The sequence below is a fragment of the Canis aureus genome, chromosome 18, assembly GCF_053574225.1.
Source record: "Canis aureus isolate CA01 chromosome 18, VMU_Caureus_v.1.0, whole genome shotgun sequence".
In the NCBI taxonomy this organism is placed as follows: Eukaryota; Metazoa; Chordata; class Mammalia; order Carnivora; family Canidae; genus Canis; species Canis aureus.
In genome coordinates this window covers 2,052,973-2,076,650 of record NC_135628.1, presented here as the reverse complement: position 1 = coordinate 2,076,650, position 23,678 = coordinate 2,052,973, and the positions used below count along the sequence as shown (strand labels likewise).

Below are 23,678 nucleotides of genomic sequence, written 5' to 3'. Positions count from 1 at the left end.
CAAGGGGAATTTTCCAACACTGAAGCCAACAGCAAGTGTTCCAGAGAGAGAGAAAACTAATTAAATACAAATGAGAGACGGAATAAGATCATCAGGGAGAGATGGCCATTGGATTTAACAAGCGAAGGTTAATGAGACCTTGGAAAGTTTGTTTTTTAAGTGATTACATCTGATAAAAGGAATGCGCCATACCACTTTTTCTACTTGAATTTCATAACCAATCTAATGCTGAAAGAATTAAGTGGGAAAGGATGTTATCTAGATTACAAAATTCAGCTTGGAAGTACGGGCTATAAATAAATATAAAGAACTTTGTCATATTATTTGAAGGACACATGGAAGAACTATCATTACGTCATGTGGCTTGACATATTTTCCAGTCAAGAGATCTCTAAATGTTAGAATCAATTCCTGCAAGAGTGAGAGGCAATTTTAATGATTTCTGCTTTATTACAGTCTTAACCCATGTCTATTGTTGTCATGAAGTAGATCGACTGGTCCCATTCATTTGAGTTAAGGGAGAAAGCTACTTGCAGCAGGCAGAAACCACATTCCGTGACTTACAACTATGTGTTTTGTTTTGTTTTGTTTTCCCCTCTAACCCAGGTATGGTGACATGGTACCAAAAACCATAGCGGGGAAGATTTTTGGCTCCATCTGTTCGCTGAGCGGGGTCTTGGTCATTGCTCTGCCGGTTCCGGTGATTGTATCTAACTTCAGTCGAATCTACCACCAAAATCAACGAGCAGACAAACGGAGGGCACAGAAGGTGTGTATTCAGCTCTTGCAACCATGATTTAGCATCTCCCACTTTTTAGAGTGAGCTTGAAAATCCTTTACAGGCTCAAATCCAGGGGTTATACTACAGTTAAAAAAAAAGGGGGGGGGGAAGGAAGGAAGGGAGGAAGGGAAGGAGGGAGGGAAGAAAGAAAAAGGAAGGAAGGAAGGAAGGAAGGAAGGAAGGAAGGAAGGAAGGAAGGATGGAAGGAAGGAAGGAAGGAAGGAAAGGAGGGAGGGAGGAAGAAAGAAAAGGAAAGAAAGAAAGAAAGAAAGAAAGAAAGAAAGAAAGAAAGAAAGAAAGAAAGAAAGAAAGAAAGAAAGAAAGAAAGAAAGAAAGAAAGAAAGAAAGAAAAAGAAAGAACCTTAATATCTCAGTGTCTTAAAACAAGAAGGAATATTTCTCAGTCATGCTGCAGGTCCACGACTGGGACGGCCGTGGGGACTCCCATCTTGACGAGGTGCCTCTGCAATCACTGAAGCAGGGGTAGCAGGACATGATGAATCACAATGAGTCCTAAAACCTCCTCCGGGAAGTAGGCCAGGCCCCCTTCCACTTGTACCGCGCTAGCCAAAGTAAGCACACAGCCATGTGTGACTTCAAAGTGGGCAGGGAAATATAATCCTACTGTGCAATCGGAGCAGAGAGAAGGAATCATGGAGTAAACAGCGCTAATGATGGTAGTAAAATCAAAGATAGACTCCTGGCAAATTTTATCAGAGTCAGATTTCTAGACCCGATTCATTTAGTCTCTCGATCCGTCAGGGGTCAAGCTGGTTCCAGTAGACAAGGACTATTAAAAGGAACTAAGATACGTCTCAGATATTTTCAATAGCTGACCCAGGAAGTAGGAGAAATCTGATCATTGGTAGCGGAGTTTTATTCCTGGCCCAGCAGTTGACTGATTCTCTGAACTTCGTGCCAGGTATTAATCCCTCTACAAGGAAGCAGGATGCATACACCACTGTACAAGGGGAAGACATACCTACCTCACAGGGAGGTGAAGAACATACGCACATGTATAGAAATCGATATAATGCTAACGATAGGTAACATTTATTGCTGGTTTACTATGTCCCAGGTACTGGTTTGGTGTCTTTGAAAAATGATTCATGTTGTCTTCATGGGTCTGGGAGTGAGTCGTCATAATTATTCTTATTTTTCAAATGAGGATGCTAAGGTATCCAGAAGTTGAGAAGTTCTAGGGGCACATACTCCATAAATTTAAGAACCACCATTCAATCCAAGCCCACGAGGCTCCCAGGTTCATACCCTCAAACACTATAGGAGACTGCTTCTCAGAAAAACTAAATGTCAGTACACTTCCCTTCCTCGATTTTGTCAAAATAGTCACCTTTAGAGTCAGGGCCCTTGCTTCTTAGAAATAATTTTGTAAATCTCTTTTTTTTTTAATTTTTTATTTATTTGTGATAGTCACACGGAGAGAGAGAGAGAGGCAGAGACACAGGCAGAGGGAGAAGCAGGCTCCCTGCAGGGAGCCCGACGTGGGACTCGATCCCGGGTCTCCAAGATCGCACCCTGGGCCAAAGGCAGGCGCTAAACCACTGCGCCACCCAGGGATCCCTGTAAATCTCTTTTATAGTTTCCTCAGGACTGTGGTGCTGGATCCCCAGTACTCCTCGTGGACACCGTCTCATGGTCCTTTATGGATAATTTTATTTTAGTTAATTTCCAAAAACTATTCATAACCATGACTGTGGATGCCCAATCCTGTAGTATGACTATAAAATATCATGAGAGGTTTGGGTGCCGTTTATAACTGGCTTTGTAGGTAATTCTGGAACAGGCTTTTAAGTAAGCTTTTGAACAATGTTAGTCTTTTAGTAGGGTATAAAAATCTCATAAGGTAACTCTTGGGAAAGTTTAAGCTAATCAGTATAGTCACAGAGCATATTGTCCTGAGAACACGGTCGTGTCCACCAGCACAGATCCGTTTGCAAAGAACCACTTTGTCAGCCGTGTCTTTCGTAGCTTCAGAGAATCCCCCATTTTTGGACAGGTACCTACCCTTTAACTAGTTATTGTAGAGAGTAGGATAGTCCGGTTAATATGAATCTATGAAACTGATAATTCGATAAACAGAGGTTAGACAAAGGCACCCTCTGACCAGGTGTAGTCTCATGTAGGGCACACATTTGGCAAGTAGAAAGGGAGAAATTTTAGCCACAGTTGGCCGCCTCACCAGCGACTTCCGTGCACACGACTGTGTCTCTGCCCGCACGTTACAATATTTCTCCTGGGCTTACGTGTACACTGTTCAAAATAACAAAAATCCTACAAAAAGCCTAGTTCCCCAGGACCCATCCATCTCCATTCTAGAAATGCCTTCTTTGATATAAGAGCTACCTGTGATTCATTTTCTCAATGCAAAAACAAAAACAAAAGCCCCACCCATATGGAAACTGTAGGAAGAATAAATCTGATTTTCAAAAAGGCCGAACCCCAAAATATCTGCATTTTCTTCAGACTTTGTCATCTGCAACAAGCGAATCAGTAAGGAAAATCTTAGAATAATTTAGAAGCCTTTTTGCATAAATAAATTCAGAATGCAAAAAATAAACGAATAAGTATTTTTTAAGTACACTAAATTGAAAAGCGTGCTTTAGGAATGATTTTCGGTATCTTTAAAATATTTCCTCTCTTCTAAGTTTCTGCCGTAGTGTGGTGAATTTTGTGTGGCTGCTAGAGAAATTAATCAAGCCAAATATAATAACCTAATGTGATATGTCCAGTAAAGAGTCTGTGATCAATAAACCGACCCGAGTTATCTATGAAAGAATAATGCGTATGGAAGTAAGTAAGGAATATTTCCTATTTTCCTTCCCAGAAGATTCAAAAAAAGAAACGGAATAAACGTTCCTTAAAAGTGTGTGGTTAAGGGAGTTTGGGTTTATCTGGAACCGGATGATTTGACAAATATCAAAGTCACGAAAAAATAGCCAGTTAATTCAGTCAAGCAAACATTCCATTCAGTAAAAATAAGAGTCAGGCTAAAAATAAGAAGTATTACAAACTGTTTTTCAGATCATATTTTTTGGTGTTTGGTCCCATCTTCAACTCCAAGCTCAAGCGAGAGCATGAAATATATACAAGTTTGAGAACATTCCCCTGGGCACTTAGGGATACTTTCCTTCTTCTAGGTTCTCCCCTCAGCAAGGATCCTTTCTACTTTCACTCCCTCTCCCCACTCTTAAAAGGATTGCATCATTTACCTGTTTCTAGCAATCCTTGATCATTTCTTGACCAAACACTAACCCGTGGGTGAGTCTAGACGAACTGTGACATCTCTCCTTCACTCTCACCACAGGTAATTCTATTTTAATAGATTTATTTAATCACTCGGTTGTTCAAAAAGTATTTGTGGAGTAGAAGGTGTTTGTTAAAATAAAGCCAGGTTGATGCAATGACATTTGGAACCTACCCTGCTTCAATACAAATCACACCGGTCGATCTACAAGACTAACTTGTAAGTAATTATCATGTATAATAGTAATAGTAATTATAAAATTTAATAGGCTAATAGCAAAAACAACAACTCTCTCTAGATTTTCTAGTATATCCCAGGTGCTTTATATCTGTTATTTATATTTTCACAATCAATTTGCAAAAGAAGTGTTATTATTTCCATTTTACAGATGACTTGCTTATGCTTATACACTTATTGATTAAAGTCCAAGAGGAGAAAATTCTGTCATCGTTAAAGCCGTGTATCTTTAGGGATTTTCCTATAGATAATTCTAAATGCAGTGAGAAGTTTTGAATCAATGGGCCGATGTACAGCCAATGTGCAATGGAAGTAAATGTTTTACTTGTCGCGTAAAGATGCTGACATTGATACAGAAAGAAGTTACCAGTGCTCATTGATCGTGCTTTGGTGATTCTCAAACTTCAGACACATTGGAATCATCTAAAGAGCTTGTTAAAACACAGATGGTTAGACCCACCCCCGAAGCATTTGATTCCGTCGCGTGGGATTACAGTCTGCAAATCTGCATTTCTAATGAGTTCCCAAGTGAGAGGAGCGATACCGCTGGCCTGAGAACCATACTCTAGAGCCATTTGTCTAGGACATTCATTGATGATCAAATTGGATTATTTCTATAGCATTCTAGAATAATTAAAATAAATAACACCCTGCTAAAGCCTGAGTATGATCTCTCTTAGATTATTAGCCAATATTAAAACCTATCACTCAGGCCCTACGCCAGGCGTCTGTGGATAACCAGATTTTTTGGTCTGTAGTTTAAGAAGCCCCATCACGAACACACGTAAGAATCTGGAGGTTTCATACTTCTTGAAATCCACTCTGTTTCAGCCCTTATGGAATTAACTACTTCTGCCCTTAAGTCTCCGTTCCATCCCCACACCACCTAATGTACCCACCCCGCTCAGGGCGAGGTACTCAGCTCCCATATCACCCACTTAGTGAAAATGTTCCTAACGGATGTGGACGCCATTAATTGCTCCATCCTCTCTTCCCCCACAATATCATGCACGCTCTGTTACCGTGTATCACACTGTATTCTCCTTCTCTGCTGTTCTGAGTTCAGTGCCGGGCATACGATAGGCTCTTGACACTTGGGTAGGAAGTGAAAGAATGAACAATGAGGTGTCGTTCACCTTGACAATGTCCTCCATCCCCGGCGTAGGATGGATATTCCTAGAACCAGTTGGAAACAATATTGGGAAGCACGATTCTCATCTCTAGTACCTGCCTGTATCTTCTTTCCGTTCTTACCTCTTCCTACTTAGAGAACTTTCACTACTCTTGGGGCCACGGGTCTGGTGTCCCTTCCACTGACCCCAATGCCGGCACCGTCTCTATCCAGCCCTGCCATCACCACGATTCATCAAACTCCAGAGCTGGCTGGGAATCCTAGACTATCTCCCACTGACTTCCCCCCACCCGCCCCCCTCTCTCTTTATTAGTATTTGGCACTAACTTGTCTCATTTCTAAGAGAATATTTACCTTAACCAATGGAAAGATGCCAATAAATTCCTTAAATTTGTAAAAGCTGATAAAGCTTAATGTGCTACCCCGACATGAGACATTTTACTAAACTTTAAGTGAAGGTAACAAGTCGAAGGAAGGATTTCCAGAATAAATGGCATATGCTGCATGTGGGCTGATGTTTGAGGAGTGAGGAATTGCCTCACACTGCAAAGGAGGAAGGCCTTCGATGCCTCACTTTTAAAGCTGCCTAGGATGCCCTTGTTCTTCAAAAGTATTGAAAACATTTTGTGATTTGCCAGTAACGTGGTCCAGTAACTTCCCACAATCTACCTCAGACCTCATTTAGAAGATCGATGGCATTTAAGAACATTGCCGTCTCAATGGTTTTTGGCTTATCCTGTATATCTTTCTCCAACTGGGTCCCCGGCCTCTGTTCCAGAGGATACATTGTAAAGTTTATGTAATGTCACTTGGTGCAATTAAAAGACAATCTGCATGTGGAAACCACTGCATACTGGGCCTCTGACTACTCCACAGTAAAAGGGTTCTGGTCAGATGAGTATGAGAAAAAATTATATACTTGTATCCCCCCTTTTGTCTTCACAATGAACATCTACAATACATGGTAAGGAATCCAACGGCAAAGAAACCCTTTTAACCTCTCAGCATTTCCCAAACTTTTCTTGACCACAGAACCCGTCGTTGGTTTCATTTGGTTGGTTTGGATTCTACCCATAACACTTACTAGTTCCTTGGAACCCAACTTTGAGAAATCCTGCTGAGGATTGAAATTTGTCTTAATTTAGAGAATTAAGAAGAAAGCTGAATTTATGAAGAATTGAGATGCACGGGGGAAATGTGCTTATGGGACAATTTATTTTTTCCAACACCATCGGTGTTTCTCAAGACAGATAAAGACTATCAAAAATAACTTCAAAGCTCTTTCTTTTTTTTTTTTTTTTACAAAGACAATATAAACCTTTTTTTTGTCTAATTAAAAATTTGGAAGCCTCCTCTTTTCCAAATAGGCTTAAGTATTTACTGAAGCTTTATTCTCATTCCATAATATTTGCTGGTACTTGGCCATGCCAAGAAGTTGTATTTCCTACAAAACTGAGGGTGGGGGCCGCAAGGAATACACTTCCTCTTACCGGTGGATGGTTTTTGTTTGACCTCCCATTTGCACGGCCACCGTTGCCAAGATTGTCATACTGACTGGGTCAGAAGTAAAGTGATTTTTCTAAAATATCTTTGTAAAAGAAATTTCCTCAATTACCTACTGAAAGCAAAGATGTAATCACAGGTCATAAAAGCTAGCACTATCCAACAGACATTTGGTGTGGCGCTCCACAAGACCAATTAAACCAATTAACTCATAGGATATCGTTGTAAAATGAAAGAAAAGTCGTGATTGAAATTGAGATGGGAGGTTTTTTTTCTAATCATAGTACTTGGCTTAGCAAAATGGCTATTCTGTGTCTAAAACAACTGCTTCTTTTTCCCTGAAGCGTAGAGCCACTTCTCTTGTACTGGTTGCCACCACATGTAGGCTTTCCACGGCGGGAAAGACATGTCATTTTCCTTTGCTGGACAGTGGTTTTGGTTAATGTAAATAAGTGTCTCATTTATGGAAAAAAAAATAATGTTTTCTGATACAGCTGCTAAGTGCTTGGAGAATGACACAGGTGAGGCTAGTAACCGTGACAAAAACCATGTGACTACGTGCAGTAGTTGACAGAGGAAGGAAAGGAGGAAGGAAGGCGGGAGGGAAGGAAGGAGGGGAGATGGAAGAAAGGAAAGAAGGGGGGAATGGAGAGAGGGAGGGTGGGAGGAAGGGGTAGGGTGGGATCGGAGTGAGACCAGAAAAGGCATTAAGTGTTTCAGGAGACCAATGAGACGTTAGGACTCAAATTTCAGCAATAATCCTTTTCTGGAAACCAAACATATACTTAGGTTACTTATTTCTGAATTATTACATCAATTCAAAGTCATTTCCAAAAGTGCTTGTCACGTCCCATTGTTTTATCAAGTCCTGAAATCCTGGCTGCGCAGCACAGCTTTTGAAGTTAAAAATTTCCTACCTCCCAACCTCATTCTCTAGCATTGTCTCAGTACTTTGAGCGATCTAAACAGTATACCGCCAACCAAGAGTGACATTTGTCTATTTTTTTCCCATCATTTATGAATATGATCTTCATACAAAGTATTATTTTAACCTGGAATCAGCAAACAGGAAGAGTAAATTCACAGAGGAAGGGAGAAGGGGTGGAGTTGAAGCCGGATGATATCTCAATGCTATTTTGAGAGCTTCAGCGTCCCAGTGCTACCCTCAGACCCTGGGCGTGAAAGGGCATCTTGGTACAGCCTTGGAGGGAAGTCTGGTAAAACCTATCCAACGTGCACCCTTTGATCTAGGAATAGTTCTCCTTCTGGAAATCTGTCTTGCAGATAAGTTCGTCCTGATGTCCAAGGCAGGCACCATTGCTTGTAGCAGCAAAAGGTGCCTTAAAAATTAGTGGTAGCCGGCTGGCTGCGTAAGCGATGCTTTATTCATTGGCCTATTAGGTATTTATAAAGAATGAGGTGGATCTATATATGTAGATACGGAGGGAGTTCCGATCTGTTAAATGAGAACAGCTGAGTGCAAAGGAGTGGGAGGCATATTGTCCCAAATGAGTAAAAATATGTGTATATTGATGTATGACGTATTGATGTGATCACACGTCAATATACACATGTATATGTAATTACACACACACACACTCTTAATTTATATGCCTAGAAAATTTCTGGCAAGATTCTTTAGAAATATGACCAGTGGTTCCTCTGAAGCATAAAAATAGGGCAGCTCCAAGGTCCAGAGAGACTTACTTATTTTTGATGCACTTTTGTATGAATAGAATTTTTGGTCATATGTGTATATTCATTTTCCATTAAAAAAAATCTAGATGATTTTTAGATTTTTTTATTAAAAAGAACATCCCGGGGCTGGAGACCACAGATAGGATTTATCTGGGTTGTTTAGAAAGGGAAAAGAAGGGATCTTTAGGGAGTCGTTCTATAGGAACTGCACCACGCCGTTCCAGTCGCTTTCCTGTATACGCTTGCTAGATACACATCGTGCAAACAGCACGTTCACCCAAATAATGTCCTCCAGGAGGTGAAAACCAGACTCGTTCCATGGCTCATTCCAGATACAACAGCAGTTCCAAAGGAGAGCGGAATATCAGAAATCTGGCTAAGCAGTCAGTTTGCCCAGCAATATCGCTTTGGTGATCTCTCTGTAAGTGTGAACACTTGAAGGAACCACCCCAAAGCCCTCTAAATCGAAGAACACTCTCTATGCCTGAATATTTTAAAATTAAAAAGTAATGTCATAAATCTCCTTGGAGTGGCTCACTGTGTTCTCGTTTCAACAAATTCAGGAGAGAAACAGAAATCAGATAAGTGTGCTCTAGTGTGGACCAGTGTCAGTAGAAAAGATGGGTGGATTAGGGATTTTTTTTTTTCTTGAGACTCCATGTTACTCGGCACGAGGTCAACATTGCCGGATTTAACAAAATAATCGCAAGAAAATGTTTAATAGTTGAGAGTGCAGGGTTTTGTTTTTTTTTTTTTTTAGAAAAAAACCTTTAAAAAGGCAAGAAGGCAAAAAGGAGGGAAGCAAGGACGGCAGGCGGGCGGGCAGGCGGTTGGTTCCTGGAACGTGTTTGCTATTTTTAAAAGGGGGCGAGTGTAGATGAAGGTGAGTTGGAAGCTGCTTTGCAATGTCTTCACCTCGTTGAGCTACTCCGCCTGGGGTAAGTGGGAACATAAGTGAAGCAATACTGGCATTTTTCTCCGAACGCGAGGGACGGAGACAACAATGCGAGAACCTGATCTTACCTTGGAGACTCAGGGCCCCGAGTGGAGGGGGTGACCCAGCGGCCGGGGGGACTGCGTGGCCCTGGAGAAGTGCAGGGAACAAAGCGTGCCGGTGTCATTCTCAGCCCCGCGCGGGGACAGCTCGCCGGGCCTCACCGCCCGGGTGCCCACGTGCGTGTGACCCCAGGGCGCGCTGACTGCGGTAAGGAAACAGCTCCTGGCTATTAACCCGCCACTTCTTTCTCTTCCGGCTTCTAGAAAGCCAGGCTGGCCAGGATCCGGGCGGCCAAGAGCGGGAGCGCCAACGCCTACATGCAGAGCAAGCGCAACGGCTTACTCACCAACCAGCTGCAGGTACGGGCCGCGTGTCACTTGCTCGTGGCCACTTTCCTCGCGTGATGGGGATTTACTCGTGTCCGGCCTTCCATGGCCTGGGGGGACTCGGACGCTGGCTCCTCCAGCCACCCAAGCGCCCTCTGTAAATGCCCCCTCTGGCTGGGGACATTTTTTTTTTTTTAACAAAATTTCCAATTATTTTTTAATTTAAAGGGAGAACTTGGTTACTCATTTTAGGGCTGTTTTGCCTCTGGATTCATTCAAATAGCCGCTTAAGAAGAGCTTAAAATGTTTACACCGTATTTACAAAGAATACTGTTAGCCAGCAGCGACCCCTGGGCCCTGCCCCGGGGCTGCTGACCCCGTGTCGCCCGAGAATCAGCACCTCGGCTGGTGACCTGCTTTGCTGGCTTATGTGCACAAGGGGAAGGTCAGGAATCCTCGGCTCGAATACCCATTTTTGTTTCAAAACGACTTATTTCCTTAAAATTCCTCTGAGTGCGGTCAGGAGGGCTCATCTGGCTCCTGATGGGGGGAGCGCCCTCCGGGGTCCACGGGCCCCAGGCCTCTGGCCATCAGAATAGCTTCGCTGTAGGCGAGCGGGTCCTGAGGGCCTGGATCCCGCTTCACCAGCCACAGAGAAGGGCTCGCAGGCTTCCCAAGGTAGGTGGCAGGTGAGTAAGACGATTCCGATTTGCAATTCAGGGAGGCAGGTGGACAAAGACCGCAGCGCTAATTCGGCTCACACGTACACGCTCGTTACCGAAATGACAAGCAACTGCGCATTTGTCCCTTTTTAGTTAAAAAAAGAAATTAAAATGCTGCCATTGAATCTCAGGAGATAGGCTAGCTCTCCCGGGGGAAATGTGTGGCTGAGGTTCTCATTGTTTGCAAATAAAATAGGAAGCGCTTCTGTCTTCTGTGTGTTGACAGTCCTCCGAGGAAGAGCAGGCCTTTGTTAGCAAATCCGGCTCCAGCTTTGAAACCCAGCACCACCACCTGCTTCACTGCCTGGAGAAAACCACGGTAAGGAAAAGGCGCGACCGGCCGCCCTGTGCTGGGACACGAACCCCGGTCGCCTTTGTGCAGACTCCGTGCTTCCAAGGATGAGTTCACTCTCTACGGTACTGGAAAATACATAAAAGATGAAGAAAAAAAAAAAAAAAACCCCAACCCACAATATTTGAAATGGCTTTGAAAGACTATAGTGACATTTCAACTTGGAAAGTATTTCGGAGAGTTATTTAAAGTGTGTGCGTCTTTCGTGGTTATCTTTAGTCTGAAATGCCGGTTTACCGCAGGTGGAAAGCTGCTTCCCGACGGCCGACTGCAGGCCCTATAAAATACCATTTTCTCCCTGATTATTGGAATGCTGATTAATCAAAAAACACTGTCGTTCAGGCGATCCTGACATCGAGGTAAGGGCCATTCCGATAGCCGGAGCAGGAAAAAGTGGAGAGTAACCAGGTAGAAGCGTGTCTTTCATTAACAGATTGTAATGAACAAGAAAGGTAACAAAAAACTGTGTGTCCCCATAGGGCAATGACACCTTTAATCCGGGGCGGCCCCTTGGCGCGGAGGGGGTCTGCTAGGAAGCTCCGCACCCCTTCCCTCGCTGGCTTGTCGGGGGGTCACGGTCTGTGAGCACAGAGCTGATGGAAACTGCCCCCTCGGGTCCGCTCCCCGGCTCCCCAGATGCCCGCACCTGTCCTCGCACCTCGGGCACCGGCCGGACGCTGGCCCGGGTCCCCGGATGGTCAATCGACGAATTCACATCGCTCGCCTCCCGCGTGGTGGCCGGCGGGGCGCAGCCTGGGTGGCCCCCATCCCGCCTCCGCAGCGGGGACAAACCCGGGGTTCCTGGAGGAGCGTCAGCACCTGCCAAAGGGAAATGGGGGCCACAGTGAGAGGTGCAAAGCCGGAGGAGCCTTGACGGGACAGGGCAGCGAGGCTTCCCGGGGTACTTGCATGCACACCTGCGGGGACGACCAGGAGCTGGCTAGGCAAGGAAGGGAGAGGGCCCCAAGGTGACGCAGGCCGCAGAGGCAGGCTGCAGGTGGCCCCAGAGGAGCCCAGAGAGCGCGGGGGCCATCGGAAGGCAGGGCCTAGGCAGACCCAGCGGGAGGCAGAGGAAGTCTAGGGACTGGCGAGACCCAGGAGGCCTGTGGAGACTCCCGATCCCTGTCTCTTTATAAATGGGGAATTATTTGAGGGCTTAAAACACGGTAGTTACCGGATGGTATTTGCATTTGTAACTAAAGATCCATAACTTACAGGAGAAGGTCTGTAGCTGAGGATAACTCTTTGAAAGGTAAATGGTGACATTAATAGATCTATTTATTTCCAGGATTTTTCTCTTTTCATTTTTCACTATCTTAACTTCTATTTTTACCGTTTTACCTCTTAAATAAATAAAATAAAAAAACTAACACCGATTCATATCATTCAAATAAAGCTGCCCACAACAATAACCAGCAGCCAGAGGACTTGACCTCACTTCCGTCACCGAGGTGACAACGTAGGACCTCACGCATTGGGTGCTTGTAGCACGTGTGTGGGATGCGCACGGTGAAGGAAGAAAACAGACTGCACATCCCTCATGAGCTCTGCTTTTCCCCAGAAAATTTGATACTGAAATTCATTTCTTCATGAAATCCTGTCCTATCCGGTCATATTATTCTCTGGACCTTAAACAGTGGAGTCCTGAGATTTCATTCACTTCAACACGCTTGTCTCAGCAAAGAAATGACAAAATGGGTAACGAAAACAATCTATTTGCTGTTGGCCACTGAGTTGCTTCGATTGTTTCACTAATATTTTAGGATGAGAGATGGTTCTGCGGAACCTGGCATGAGCGGAGCCTCCCGGTACAGGATCATTCCCACCTACACAAAGACAAGAAGAAAATACTCATCGAAGTCATTCCCCCGGCCGTTCAGACCCAGATGTTTTCCCTTATAGCTCGGAAGCGAAATTCTTACATAGGCATGTTAGGAAGTGATTCTGCATTAAGTACTCTAAAAAAGCAAAATTTGCGCTGTGGTTTTTCTAAATTGTGGTGTGTGAGTGATGCCCATCACTGTGTGCCCCGTGGCTAGGGCCGCTCTGCATCCGGGCGGAGGCGATGCGTGCAGCCGGGGACGCGTCACCGGGTAAGGAAGGAGCTCAGAGGGCAGGCTGTCCCCTTCTGGGTCACAGAGTGGCCCGTTTGGCAGTATTTTACCGACTTACCTAACAAGTCACTTGTCCGTACGCTGGGAGTTTTAGAGGAGCATCGCAAGAAATAGAAAGTATCTCCAAGATCTCCCTTTCTGATTAAAAAATGTTTTCAATCCCACGTGAAAATATTTGCTGACATCCAACAGGCCGTCTAATATGAGGCATCCTATCGGAATTGTGTCTTTTCCATAATTCCAATCTGTTCAAAAAAGAAAAGTCGGTGTGAACTTACACATTCGCCGTGACCGCTGTCTTACAGCGTTTTCAAGAGGGTTTTTTTTTCTCTTTGTTTCTTCCGTTCCAGAAGTGATGTTTAAAATCACAAGTGATATTTCTTTTTTTTACTTGTTTTTTTTTTTAAAAAGATGTTACTTATTTATTCATGAGAGACCCAGAGAGAGAGAGAGGCAGAGACCCATGCAGAGGGAGAAGCAGGCTCCCTGAAGGGAGCTCCACACGGAACTCGATCCCGGGACCTTGGCCTGGGCCCAAGGAGACACCCCCCCCCCGTCGAGCCCCCCGGGCGCCCCTAACAAGTGATATCTGAGGATACAGGTAGTCCCTAGAGAGACCCTCGGTGAGCCTGCAGGTGCCCGTGTGCAGGGCCAACCCGGAGCCCGGCGGCCAGGTTCCCGTCTCTAGGGACGTGGCATCAGTTGCCACCCGGGGGTCTCAGGGTAGGAGCGCGTTTGAGTCTTAAAAAGCAAAGCCAAAAATAAAAAAGAAAAAAAAAAAAAAAAAAAGCAAAGCCAGCCGTTGCCTTTCCTAAAGTGATGACGTGTTTCTGTGCCCCCTTCTCTCGCCCTCGTGACCGCGGAGCAGAATCATGAGTTTGTGGATGAGCAGGTCTTCGAGGAGAGCTGCATGGAAGTGGCGCCTGGCAACCGGCCTTCCAGTCACAGCCCCTCTCTGTCTTCACAACACGGAGTCACCAGCACTTGCTGTTCACGACGACACAAGAAAACCTTCCGCATCCCAAATGCCAACGTGTCAGGAAGCCACCGAGGCAGTGTGCAAGAGCTCAGCACGATCCAGATCAGATGCGTGGAGAGGACCCCGCTGTCGAACAGGTACCCAGGGTGATCCTGCAGGCCCCCTGCTGCTGGGCGTGCTGGGCAATCTTTGGGGCGGTGGGTGGGGGGCGAAGGGTATTTATTTATTTATTTATTTATTTATTTATTTATTTAAACAAATACACCTGAGAAGCACCGTGGCATCTAAATCCTGGTTCCTAGGGTTTAAAATGAGACAGAAACTAATAGGGTAACAAGTAGGAAAGTGGACCTGCTGCGACCATCCCAGGCTTGGAAGTAGCAGGTGTACAGTATGAAGAGTAGAAAGAAGCTGCGGTGGCCAGGCATGCACGCAGCGCGGCTCCCGCCTCTCTACCTCCACCACGTTGGCTAAGGGGAGCAGATACCTTTCTACTCGGGAGCCCCAAAGAGCCTGAGACGATAGCGAGGCAACACCACTAGCAGAGATGAATTAGACTGATGCTGACATCATTGGAAAGTGCTCAGCGCCACCTACACAGACACCTTCCATGTAAGAGTGAAAAATAAAACCATGTGTACACGAGTGTCTCGAGTCAACATATGATTTTGATCATAAAGATATTTGGGGCCACAATGAACACAGAAATCAATCCGTTACAAAAAAAATATATAAGTGAAATGCTAAAATTGTTCACCTCTGGTTCCTTCGTGGACAATTTAAGTGGAATTTTCCTACTGGGATTTCCCTTTGCTTCTCTTTATTGGTTACTTGTTTTTACCACAAACATGTATGTGTAATAAAAGGTAACCCATTTAAACGATACAACTGATTAAGAACGACCAGTTTCTGCCAACATAATTTTGCTTTGTCCTTCAAATTAAATAGCTGTGTTTTTATATTAACAGTCTATTAGTCCAGGGCTGCTCCTTTGTTCTCATTCAACAATCTTTGTGAAAAAGCTGGATGAGATTCTGAATTCGGGCTGTGTTGATTTACATAAATCAGATGTCTCTGGGACCAGAATATTAAATTTTGGAATGATGGAAGATTTCCGTCTCTCACATTTTCTACCTCCGCATTGTTCTCCATCCGTTCCAAAATTAAGTAGAAGGCGGAGAAGTGATCAGAAAGAAAATTTTAGGACATACACATGTTGAGTGAGATTTCCATGAAAATAAGGTAATTAGGTTTGAGTAATTAGCATCCTAGGTGCACCCTCCTTGTTCCTCTCCCCTTTTCCCTCCAGCCAGATGGAGTATACAGCTCGTGCGAGAATACCACGGGGGAAAATCTTGAATTTCTGGTAATGGCTAACTTGGAGAGGGGACGGGGTTCTTAGAACTACTTGTCACTAAGTTGAGAGCTTTAAGGGCATCTTTACCCCTGTGGCCAAAAGAACTGAGACACGTTCTCGGGTCGTTGAGGTACATCCCTTCCGTGAGCATCGCAAAGCTCTCAGGGGTCCCGTCTGAAAACGATCTTACTTTGCCCAACCCAGACTTTCCAAAACCGACCCGAGTCTCTTCCTTGCACTTTTGTAGAACACACTTTGAGACACACTTGATGGAACCAGCTCGAGGTGCCTTCTAGACACTTACTTAATGCCAGTGACCTGGCTGACGTTCACCTCCACATATACTAGGCTTGGTCCTTCGTTGTTTTAAAAAAAATCACGGTGACTGTTCTAGAGATACTTAAAACGTGACGGACAAACGTGAAAACACATTCCTCGGTGGTAGGGAAAACAGGGTTTCCGTTAACAGCTTACCTTTAAAAAAATCTCTCTCTTCCTCATCAGCCGGTCCAGTTTAAACGCCAAGATGGAAGAATGTGTTAAACTAAACTGTGAACAACCATATGTGACTACAGCAATAATAAGCATCCCAACACCTCCAGTGACCACCCCAGAAGGAGACGACAGGCCAGAGTCTCCAGAGTACTCAGGAGGCAATATTGTCAGAGTGTCTGCTTTGTAAGACAATTGGAATCAGGTCTAAGAGAACTGGAGCTCTGGCTGGGCAAAGAATCCCATGCGAAAGAAGAAGAAACAATACACGTTTTGCAGATGAGAACAGCAAAGCGAGAAGGTTGGCAGTGAAGTGAAAAAAACAAAGCTTCCAAACTTGAGGATGGAAAGGAAACCACCAAATGGCATTTCTGGGCAGAGTTTGACCTGTCATGCAGAGGAAGAGTCTGTGACCCTTTGACTTTGTGAATGAGCACAATGAAATGCCGCCTATCGATGCTTCTTATGATCTGAACTCTTTTTTAATAAAAATAAATAAAACAAATCTTTGAACATAATGTTCCAGTTGAATGCAAAACAAAAAAAAATATGGAAAACATTTTGATAAAAATTTTTCCTGTTAAAACCATGAACATTGGCTATGATGAAGATTATTACGTATTTAAAAAAAAAGAAAAGAAACTCCTACGACACATTTGTATTGACTGAAGGAAACCATCATAATGCATGCTAGAATTCTTTGGAGCAGTGATTTCAGTGTCCTTCTGTTGTCTTCAGAATAGGCATGATAAACTATAATTGTAGAAAGGGGGAATTTCTGTGCACTTACAACAAGCTGATTGTTCATGTTCCATGGTGGGCTGTGCAAATAAACTCCTTTTAGAGCTGCGGTATTTCTCATGGGGATGCTCATTAGTAAATCTAACGTGTTCAGATAGTTCAGTATTAATTATCGTTTGACCTTGCACCTAGATACTGTTACAACCGCAATAATTCATTGTACACCTGTTGTATCAGGAATCAGGATTTTTTTTGTTGTTGTTGTTGTACCTTCCAGATCTTCATAGATACAGTAAGAGCCACGCTCGTAGAGAAACTTGCGGTGTGGCCGGGTTTTAGAGAACTTTTTAATCCAAAACTATTGTGCCATAAATGTCTTTCGGTAACATTCTCTGGTCCACTGTACCCCCCCGTGACGGTGCATTATCTGTTCTTGGACTTCTATAGCGCCTTTCTATTGGGTTTGTCGTCATCAACCGGACTGACGTTTTGTAGTTCAAATGACTTTCCTACTTTTGTAGTCCCCAGCATATTACCTTGTAAGTAGATCGCTATCGTCAATCCCCTTGTCAAAAATTAGGAGAAAGGAGTTGACATCCGTGAATGATCTCTCTAACCTCTTTGCTGTTAGGGAAAAAGCCCAGACACTGGACGTATCGCTATGGGTTTCAGGCAAAGAGTAGGCTGGGATTGATGTCACAAAACCCGTAATCCCAGAACTTCGCTTGATGTATTATTTATTTTACTTTAGATCTTGAATACACTTTGAGAACAACCGATGTGAATTGGAAGGCAGAGATAAACTAGAGTGCTTTACGTAGCAGTATTTGACGAGAGCACGCTTTCTACACCCGTGGAGAAGGCGGCACAAATGTATCTGAGACAGGTTCCTGTGTCCTGCGAGGAGCGATTTTCTCCACTAAATCAGGACAGGAGTTTGATGATGCAACGTCGATCTCTGTGTACATTTAAGTGAAAAGTCTCTACAGCTTTTCACCTTTGAGATATATCAGCAGACGTGTCTGCGCGTGACAGTGTAAAAAAGTTTTGCGTCGAATGAAAAGTTTTGTTCATTCCAAACCACCACTGTAAGAAATAAAGTTTAGCCTCCGTACACGGAAAGAATTAATAATTATCCCTCTACTATAGAAGATTTTAAAAATGCTTATCATAATTTATCATAAAAAGGAATTAATCCAACCATTTTCAAGTAAAGCCAGAGATCCTTGCTTCCCATTTCTAGAATAGCTTCTAGAACAGTGCTGTGCACATGGTAGATCTTAATAAATAATTCGCTGAATAAAAGTAAGATCCGCTCTACTATCTCTAGGGAAGAACTGGCTTCATTTCTAGTACGTCTTTTAAAAAGTTACTAATCTTCCTGGAGCGTGAATATTAACAATTATATTAACACCTGCCTCATATCACTTTATGCTTCTAGAGCAAATATAGTGAAACTTCTGTGATGGCATTTGTTGAAAAACTTTTTAAAAAGTAGACTAAGGAAACCGCAGTCGGGAATACTTAGGTCTTCTGATTCCCAATGAAAAGTTCTATTTTCATGTTCTTAATACTACATTAAAAAAAAAAAAAAAGCAGTTAGGCTATTTTAGTTGACAGTTCTGCCTCCTTTTCGACTTCTCATTTATCCCAAACTCTTAATTTCTTTAGATTTTTGGAAAATTAAAAAAAAAACTTTTTGGTGTTTTAGGTGATTTAAAAAATATACTGTGTTGGTGGTGAATGACTATTGATGACTGTGTTAAGTGCATCTGTATTGTAAGTGAAATGTAATTATTTCTGTGTACCATATGGAGTAACCGAGGTCATTGTTTTTGACAATTTTGTTTGAAATTCATATATCTTATTTCAAAGGATAGCATAATATCTGCATTATGCTGGAAAAAAAATAGACCTTTGGAGAATACTTAAATAAAACATGTGCATGCTTGAACAGGACCACGTGGTTGACCGTTGCTCTTTTTTTCCTGGGCTTCCTTCCTTTCCAAGATCTAGGACGTGCCGCACCCGTACTTGGGAGAACCTTGTAACGTGTAGGAACTCAAAGAACCCGTTGATTGTCAGTTACACCTAAATCTTGTCTAAATCGGTAGAGGCAGTAGATTGCTGCCCACAAAGGGGATTTAGGAGGAGACGTTTTAAAGGAACTGTTTAATACTGTTTAACGATAAAAGAGTGCCCACTGCTTCAGATGATCCTTTTTGGAGATACCTTGGTACCTACAACTCTGTAGCTACTGCCTAATTCAAGTAACAAGGTCTTGTTGGTCACCACCCCCCCCCCCCAAAAAAAGGTAGGATGGTTACAATCAGTTGTTTTTGTATGTGCAATACTTTTAGGTGGGATGCTCTCTGCAGTGTGTCTAGACCCGGTCAATGAGCCGGAACCCCACCTGCCGCGTGCCTCTTGGACGGCGTGGGCAGAGAGAGTAAGGCTGGCGCGTGAGCCTCATATACTTCCCGTCCAGCAAACGAGCTCCTAGGTGAGGACTTTGGTCAGAACTCCGTCAGAATCTCAAAGATTCTTTTCTAGTTGGGGAAACAAGGTGGTTTATTTCTCTAGCTCTAGGTATGTGTATATATGTACATTTACATGTATTTATTCTGAGACACATACCTAGATTTTTATTCTTTAAAAAAAAAAAAAAACGTTCATTTGATGGTTTCTCTTTAGTAGGAAATAAAAAGCCAGGAAAAGTTTAAAGCTTATTAGAAAAGGGAGAAACACAGAGTAAATCATTTAGTTCCAAGAGAGATTTCAAAGAGCGATCACTAGTGTTCTTCTTTGTGAACAGTCTCCTTTTTTTTTTTTTTCCTTGTTAATTCTTTTCCTTTAGAGTCCTTGATTTATTGAGATACCCATCCTGTGTTAAAAAGGTCTAACACATCTCCCTATTCCTTCAGCCGAGTGACACCATTGGCTTGGAAATAGCCTCCAGGGAGTTCTATCACCGGCTGCTGGCACCATTACTCAACAGAATAGAAAGGATTCTTGATATCAAATACATGACTCCTCAGAGTTTCATAAGAAAGGCATCTCCTCTTCCCCGGAGTGCTATTAGGTGTTTGTTTTATTAACTCACAGGTACAAAAATGGTTATTGCTCTGCACTGCGTAGATTTCATCAGCATTTTCAACACGCCTGCATAGACACACTGCATTTCCTGAGAAAAGAAGAGCTTACGTTGGCTGTACGTCACCTGGTCGTGTTTGGGGCAGTAAAACATTCTTGAAAGAGTCAGGTATTTTACTTTTCAGAAATTATTACTTTTCAACAGCGCATTTGCTTAAGACGATTATAAAATATATTTATTACAAAAAGCTTTTAGTGGGAATGATATTACATCCATACTTTCTAATTCTCTGTTCTTTACTGTCCACTTTACCTTTTCCCAGCTTTCTCTTCAAACACTAATCATTCCTTTACTAGATCATTCTCTCCCTTTCCCTAATCACCTTTCCCTCTTTTTTTTAAACTTTTATTTGTTTTGTTTTTTTTTAATATTTTATTTATTTATTTATTTATTTATTTATTTATTTATTTATTTATGATAGACATAGAGAGAGAGAGAGAGAGGCAGAGACACAGGCAGAGGGAGAAACAGGCTCCATGCCGGGAGCCCGATGTGGGACTCGATCCCGGGACTCCAGGATCACACCCTGGGCCAAAGGCAGGCGCCAAACCGCTGAGCCACCCAGGGATCCCCTCTTTCCCTCTTTTTTACACGGAAATCCACTAGGTAACTACTGTCCATTCTACATATAATTCAAATTCTTGAGTGCATTGAATGGGCCAGACACTGTGATAGGTGTCGGAGAGACGGAGCTCAAACATCCAAACCAAATCCTCCTCAAGGAGTTACATGCTGGAAAATAGCTTGGCCTTCTCTCTGCTGTACAGTGTTATTCATAATCTTACACTACAAGTATTTTTCTTTCTGCCACATTAACAGTCATTTTTCTACTTCAATCTCCTGAAACGTGTTTTCAACAGAGGCTACATCGAGGTGGTATTCTTAAAAGGACTTTCTAAAACCCTCGCATCATATGATTAAAGTCCTTTTTCCGTAGGCCAGGGTCTTCTCTCTGGGGGTGTAAGGGAAGGGCAGATGAATCCCTACCTCCCTGCTTGGAAAAAGATCAGGTAACAAGACAAGGCAAGATAAAACAGGGAAGGAAGCAGAAACTTGACATTTACATTTTGAATGTGGTAAAAAACTAGGCTTCCCCAAGTTTCCACTCTGTCCTTCCCACCATGGTTTCAGGGGATAGAAAGGAAGCCGCTAAAATAGTTTTGCAGAAAGAGTATACATGAGCCTGCTGTGAATCCTGTCGCTCCACGTCAAAGCTAGTCATCTGATTGATCGCATTGAAATATCTGAAAGATTCTCAGACGGCAGAGCAGTAAGTGTAGAAAGAAGGGTGAGTGCGTAGTCAGCAGCACTCACCAGAAGTGCGGGCCCACGTGGTCTGCGTCCTTTCCAAGGGATGGGGCTGGCCAGCCAAGGGTATTGAAAGGTGGGTACCAACGACGTGGAGAGAGACACGGAGAAACCCCAGAGCAAAGACGGAGGGTGTTGACAGGGCTGCCGGGTGCTCAAGCGTCATCCTTGGGCTCTGATTCTACGTTCGACCCTTTTGACTTTGATCAAGTTGGCATAGTACTGGACCTTGGGTAGACGACTTTCCCATAACAGAGTGAATTATGTGCCAGAACATCCATTATCGGGGCACCTGGGTGGCATGGTAGGCTAAGCGTCTGACTCTTGGTTTCGGCTCAGGTCGTGATCTTGGGGTCATGAGACCGAGCCCCACATCAGGCTCTGTGCTCAGCACAGCGTCTGCTTGAGATTCCCTCTCCCTCGGCCTCTGCCCCTCCCACTTGTGCTCTTTCTCTCTCTCTCTCTCTCTAATAAATAAATAAATATTTTTCAAAAACAGCAGAACATCCATTATCTCCTGCTTGCTCCCCTTTTTGAACAAAGCCTGTGAATATTTTCATGGTTGCTGCTCAGGGCTGTAGTGCTCGTAATGGAACAGAGATATTCTGGAATTAATGTCAATAACTGCAGTTCCCATCCTTCATTTCTGCGTCTTCCTCAGATTCTTGCAAAACTTCCAGGGGGTGGCAGTGGGGTGCCTATTGACATTTAATGCCATGTGCAAACTAAGGTGCAGAGAGACTTGGGTAGGCAAAGTAACTGCACGAGTCAGTATCCCAAATTAATATGAGACAAGTTAAAATATCCTTGGAGTTCCACATTCTCTCAAAGAATTCCAAAAATTTTCTCTAGGTCCTTGATATTTTTTTTTATTTGCTCCTAATAAAATAGAGAGCTTCAATAAAGGTGTAAACACCGACATTTGATTTATATAGAACTGTAGAAAATTTAATGTACCTTTTAAAATGGTACTTGGGATATAACTACTTGTCATAAAACTTCTTCTTTGGGCTTCATCGTTTGCTTGTTTTATGCTCCAAAATAACACCGTGCTATTAATAATATCTCCTTACCTTCCACCTCCATCTTTCCTTTCCTACTTCTCAACAGGTGAATGTGTTAGTCATCATAAGTATTAACATTGTGTCCAAAACTCCTTTTCCGTGGAAACTTAGTTTGGAACTATGATTAAAAAGAAATGTATAGAAAATTTAATATTACGAAGGCTTATCACTGTCAAATCCTACTGAAGATGATAATGAAGGGTCGAAATTCTCACGTCTGCTTGTTTGTTTTTTTTTCCAAAGTAGGAATATGCAGCAGGTAAACCCTAATATTAAAAAGCCAGACTATATTTTGGAAAAGGAGACACCTAGATATACTATGAGATGGCTCCAGTAGTATCTAAAATGAAAAGCTTTATCCATCCAAGGGTGGGGGGACCCACTAACGAGAGGCTAAAAGATACGGAGCCATTTGTGACTAGAGGAATTTGAAACCACATGCTGTTTGGAAGATGCAGAGTTTGAAAAGACCAGGTACGTCAGACACCACGTCTGCTTCCTTGGCTGCTCACCGAGTGTTCCCTTCCCTGGTCAACATTGTGAGAAGGCAGTTTGATTAGTCCGCATTTATTTTCTATTAGACGTAGATTAGGAATTTTGTAGGCCTATCTGAAATTAATCCACGTGACTTCCCTCATCACCTGTAGCCTCAAATTATAATAAGTATCTGAACGTACATTTAGACTGAATGCTAGAATAATTGCAATAAACTCAAAGTCCGTTAAAAAGTGAGAATATATATAAAAAAAAAGTGAGAATATAAATGCCCCTAGTGTACGTGTCTGAGTATCTCTGATTCCAATTAAATATATTTCCGTAATAATTCCTGACTCTAGGCAAGATTTAAAGACAAATGAACCTTAAAATTATGATTGTTGATTTGTAACGGCCTGGGTTGCCCTTCCTCGTATCAGAGACTAGGTCTGATGCCCAACCCGTATATAGGAGCAGAGCCGCCCAACGGGCTCCTGCGGGAGAAAAGAGCCAAACAGATAGCTGCATGTAAGCATCTGGGGCATCTTTCCTGATAGACATATGTACAGCATGTAAGAGGTGACTGTAAAAAGAGAAGTTCTGAAGAAATGTCTTGCGTGTGCATTTCTATGTTTAATCATAGATCGCCGTGTAATTTATGTAGTGGTTCTGTTATGAAATCTCTTTTATGTCTCAGATAAAAGTCAGGACAGAGGTGTGAGAGGGCAGGGCCCACACTCGCGCTGGAACAGGCACAATGTACAATTCGTTTCTTTCCCTACCGGATGAAATAATAGTATTTTAAGGAAATTTTGGAAAGCATTCTTTCTTGCCAGTAATCATTGTATCTTGGGTGCATTGTTGTTGTTATTTTCCTCTGTGGATGGTAGAAAATCATCATGTAGCTATGTCTAGGCTTTTAAATGAATCTTCCTGAAAAGGTGGATCAAAAATAGTATTCTCGGGATTACCGAACAGCAAC

At 43.1% G+C, this 23,678-nt stretch overlaps 1 protein-coding gene across 2 annotated transcripts in view; it reads left to right on the top strand.

Moving 5' to 3' along the window:
* KCND2 (potassium voltage-gated channel subfamily D member 2) overlaps nt 1-18,655 on the top strand; it is a 478,528-nt gene extending 459,873 nt beyond the window's left edge. Inside the window, exons 2-6 of one of the 2 annotated variants that reach the window (XM_077855999.1) lie at nt 607-769; nt 9,877-9,972; nt 10,888-10,980; nt 13,996-14,243; nt 15,968-18,655. In XM_077855999.1, the coding sequence (XP_077712125.1) occupies nt 607-769; nt 9,877-9,972; nt 10,888-10,980; nt 13,996-14,243; nt 15,968-16,145 (778 nt within the window). In that variant the 3' untranslated portion in view covers nt 16,146-18,655. Of the gene's footprint in view, nt 1-606; nt 770-9,876; nt 9,973-10,887; nt 10,981-13,995; nt 14,244-14,408; nt 14,742-15,967 lie in introns of those variants that run through there. The other variant, XM_077856000.1, reaches the window with a different exon arrangement.
* The last annotated feature ends 5,023 nt before the right edge of the window (nt 18,656-23,678 follow it).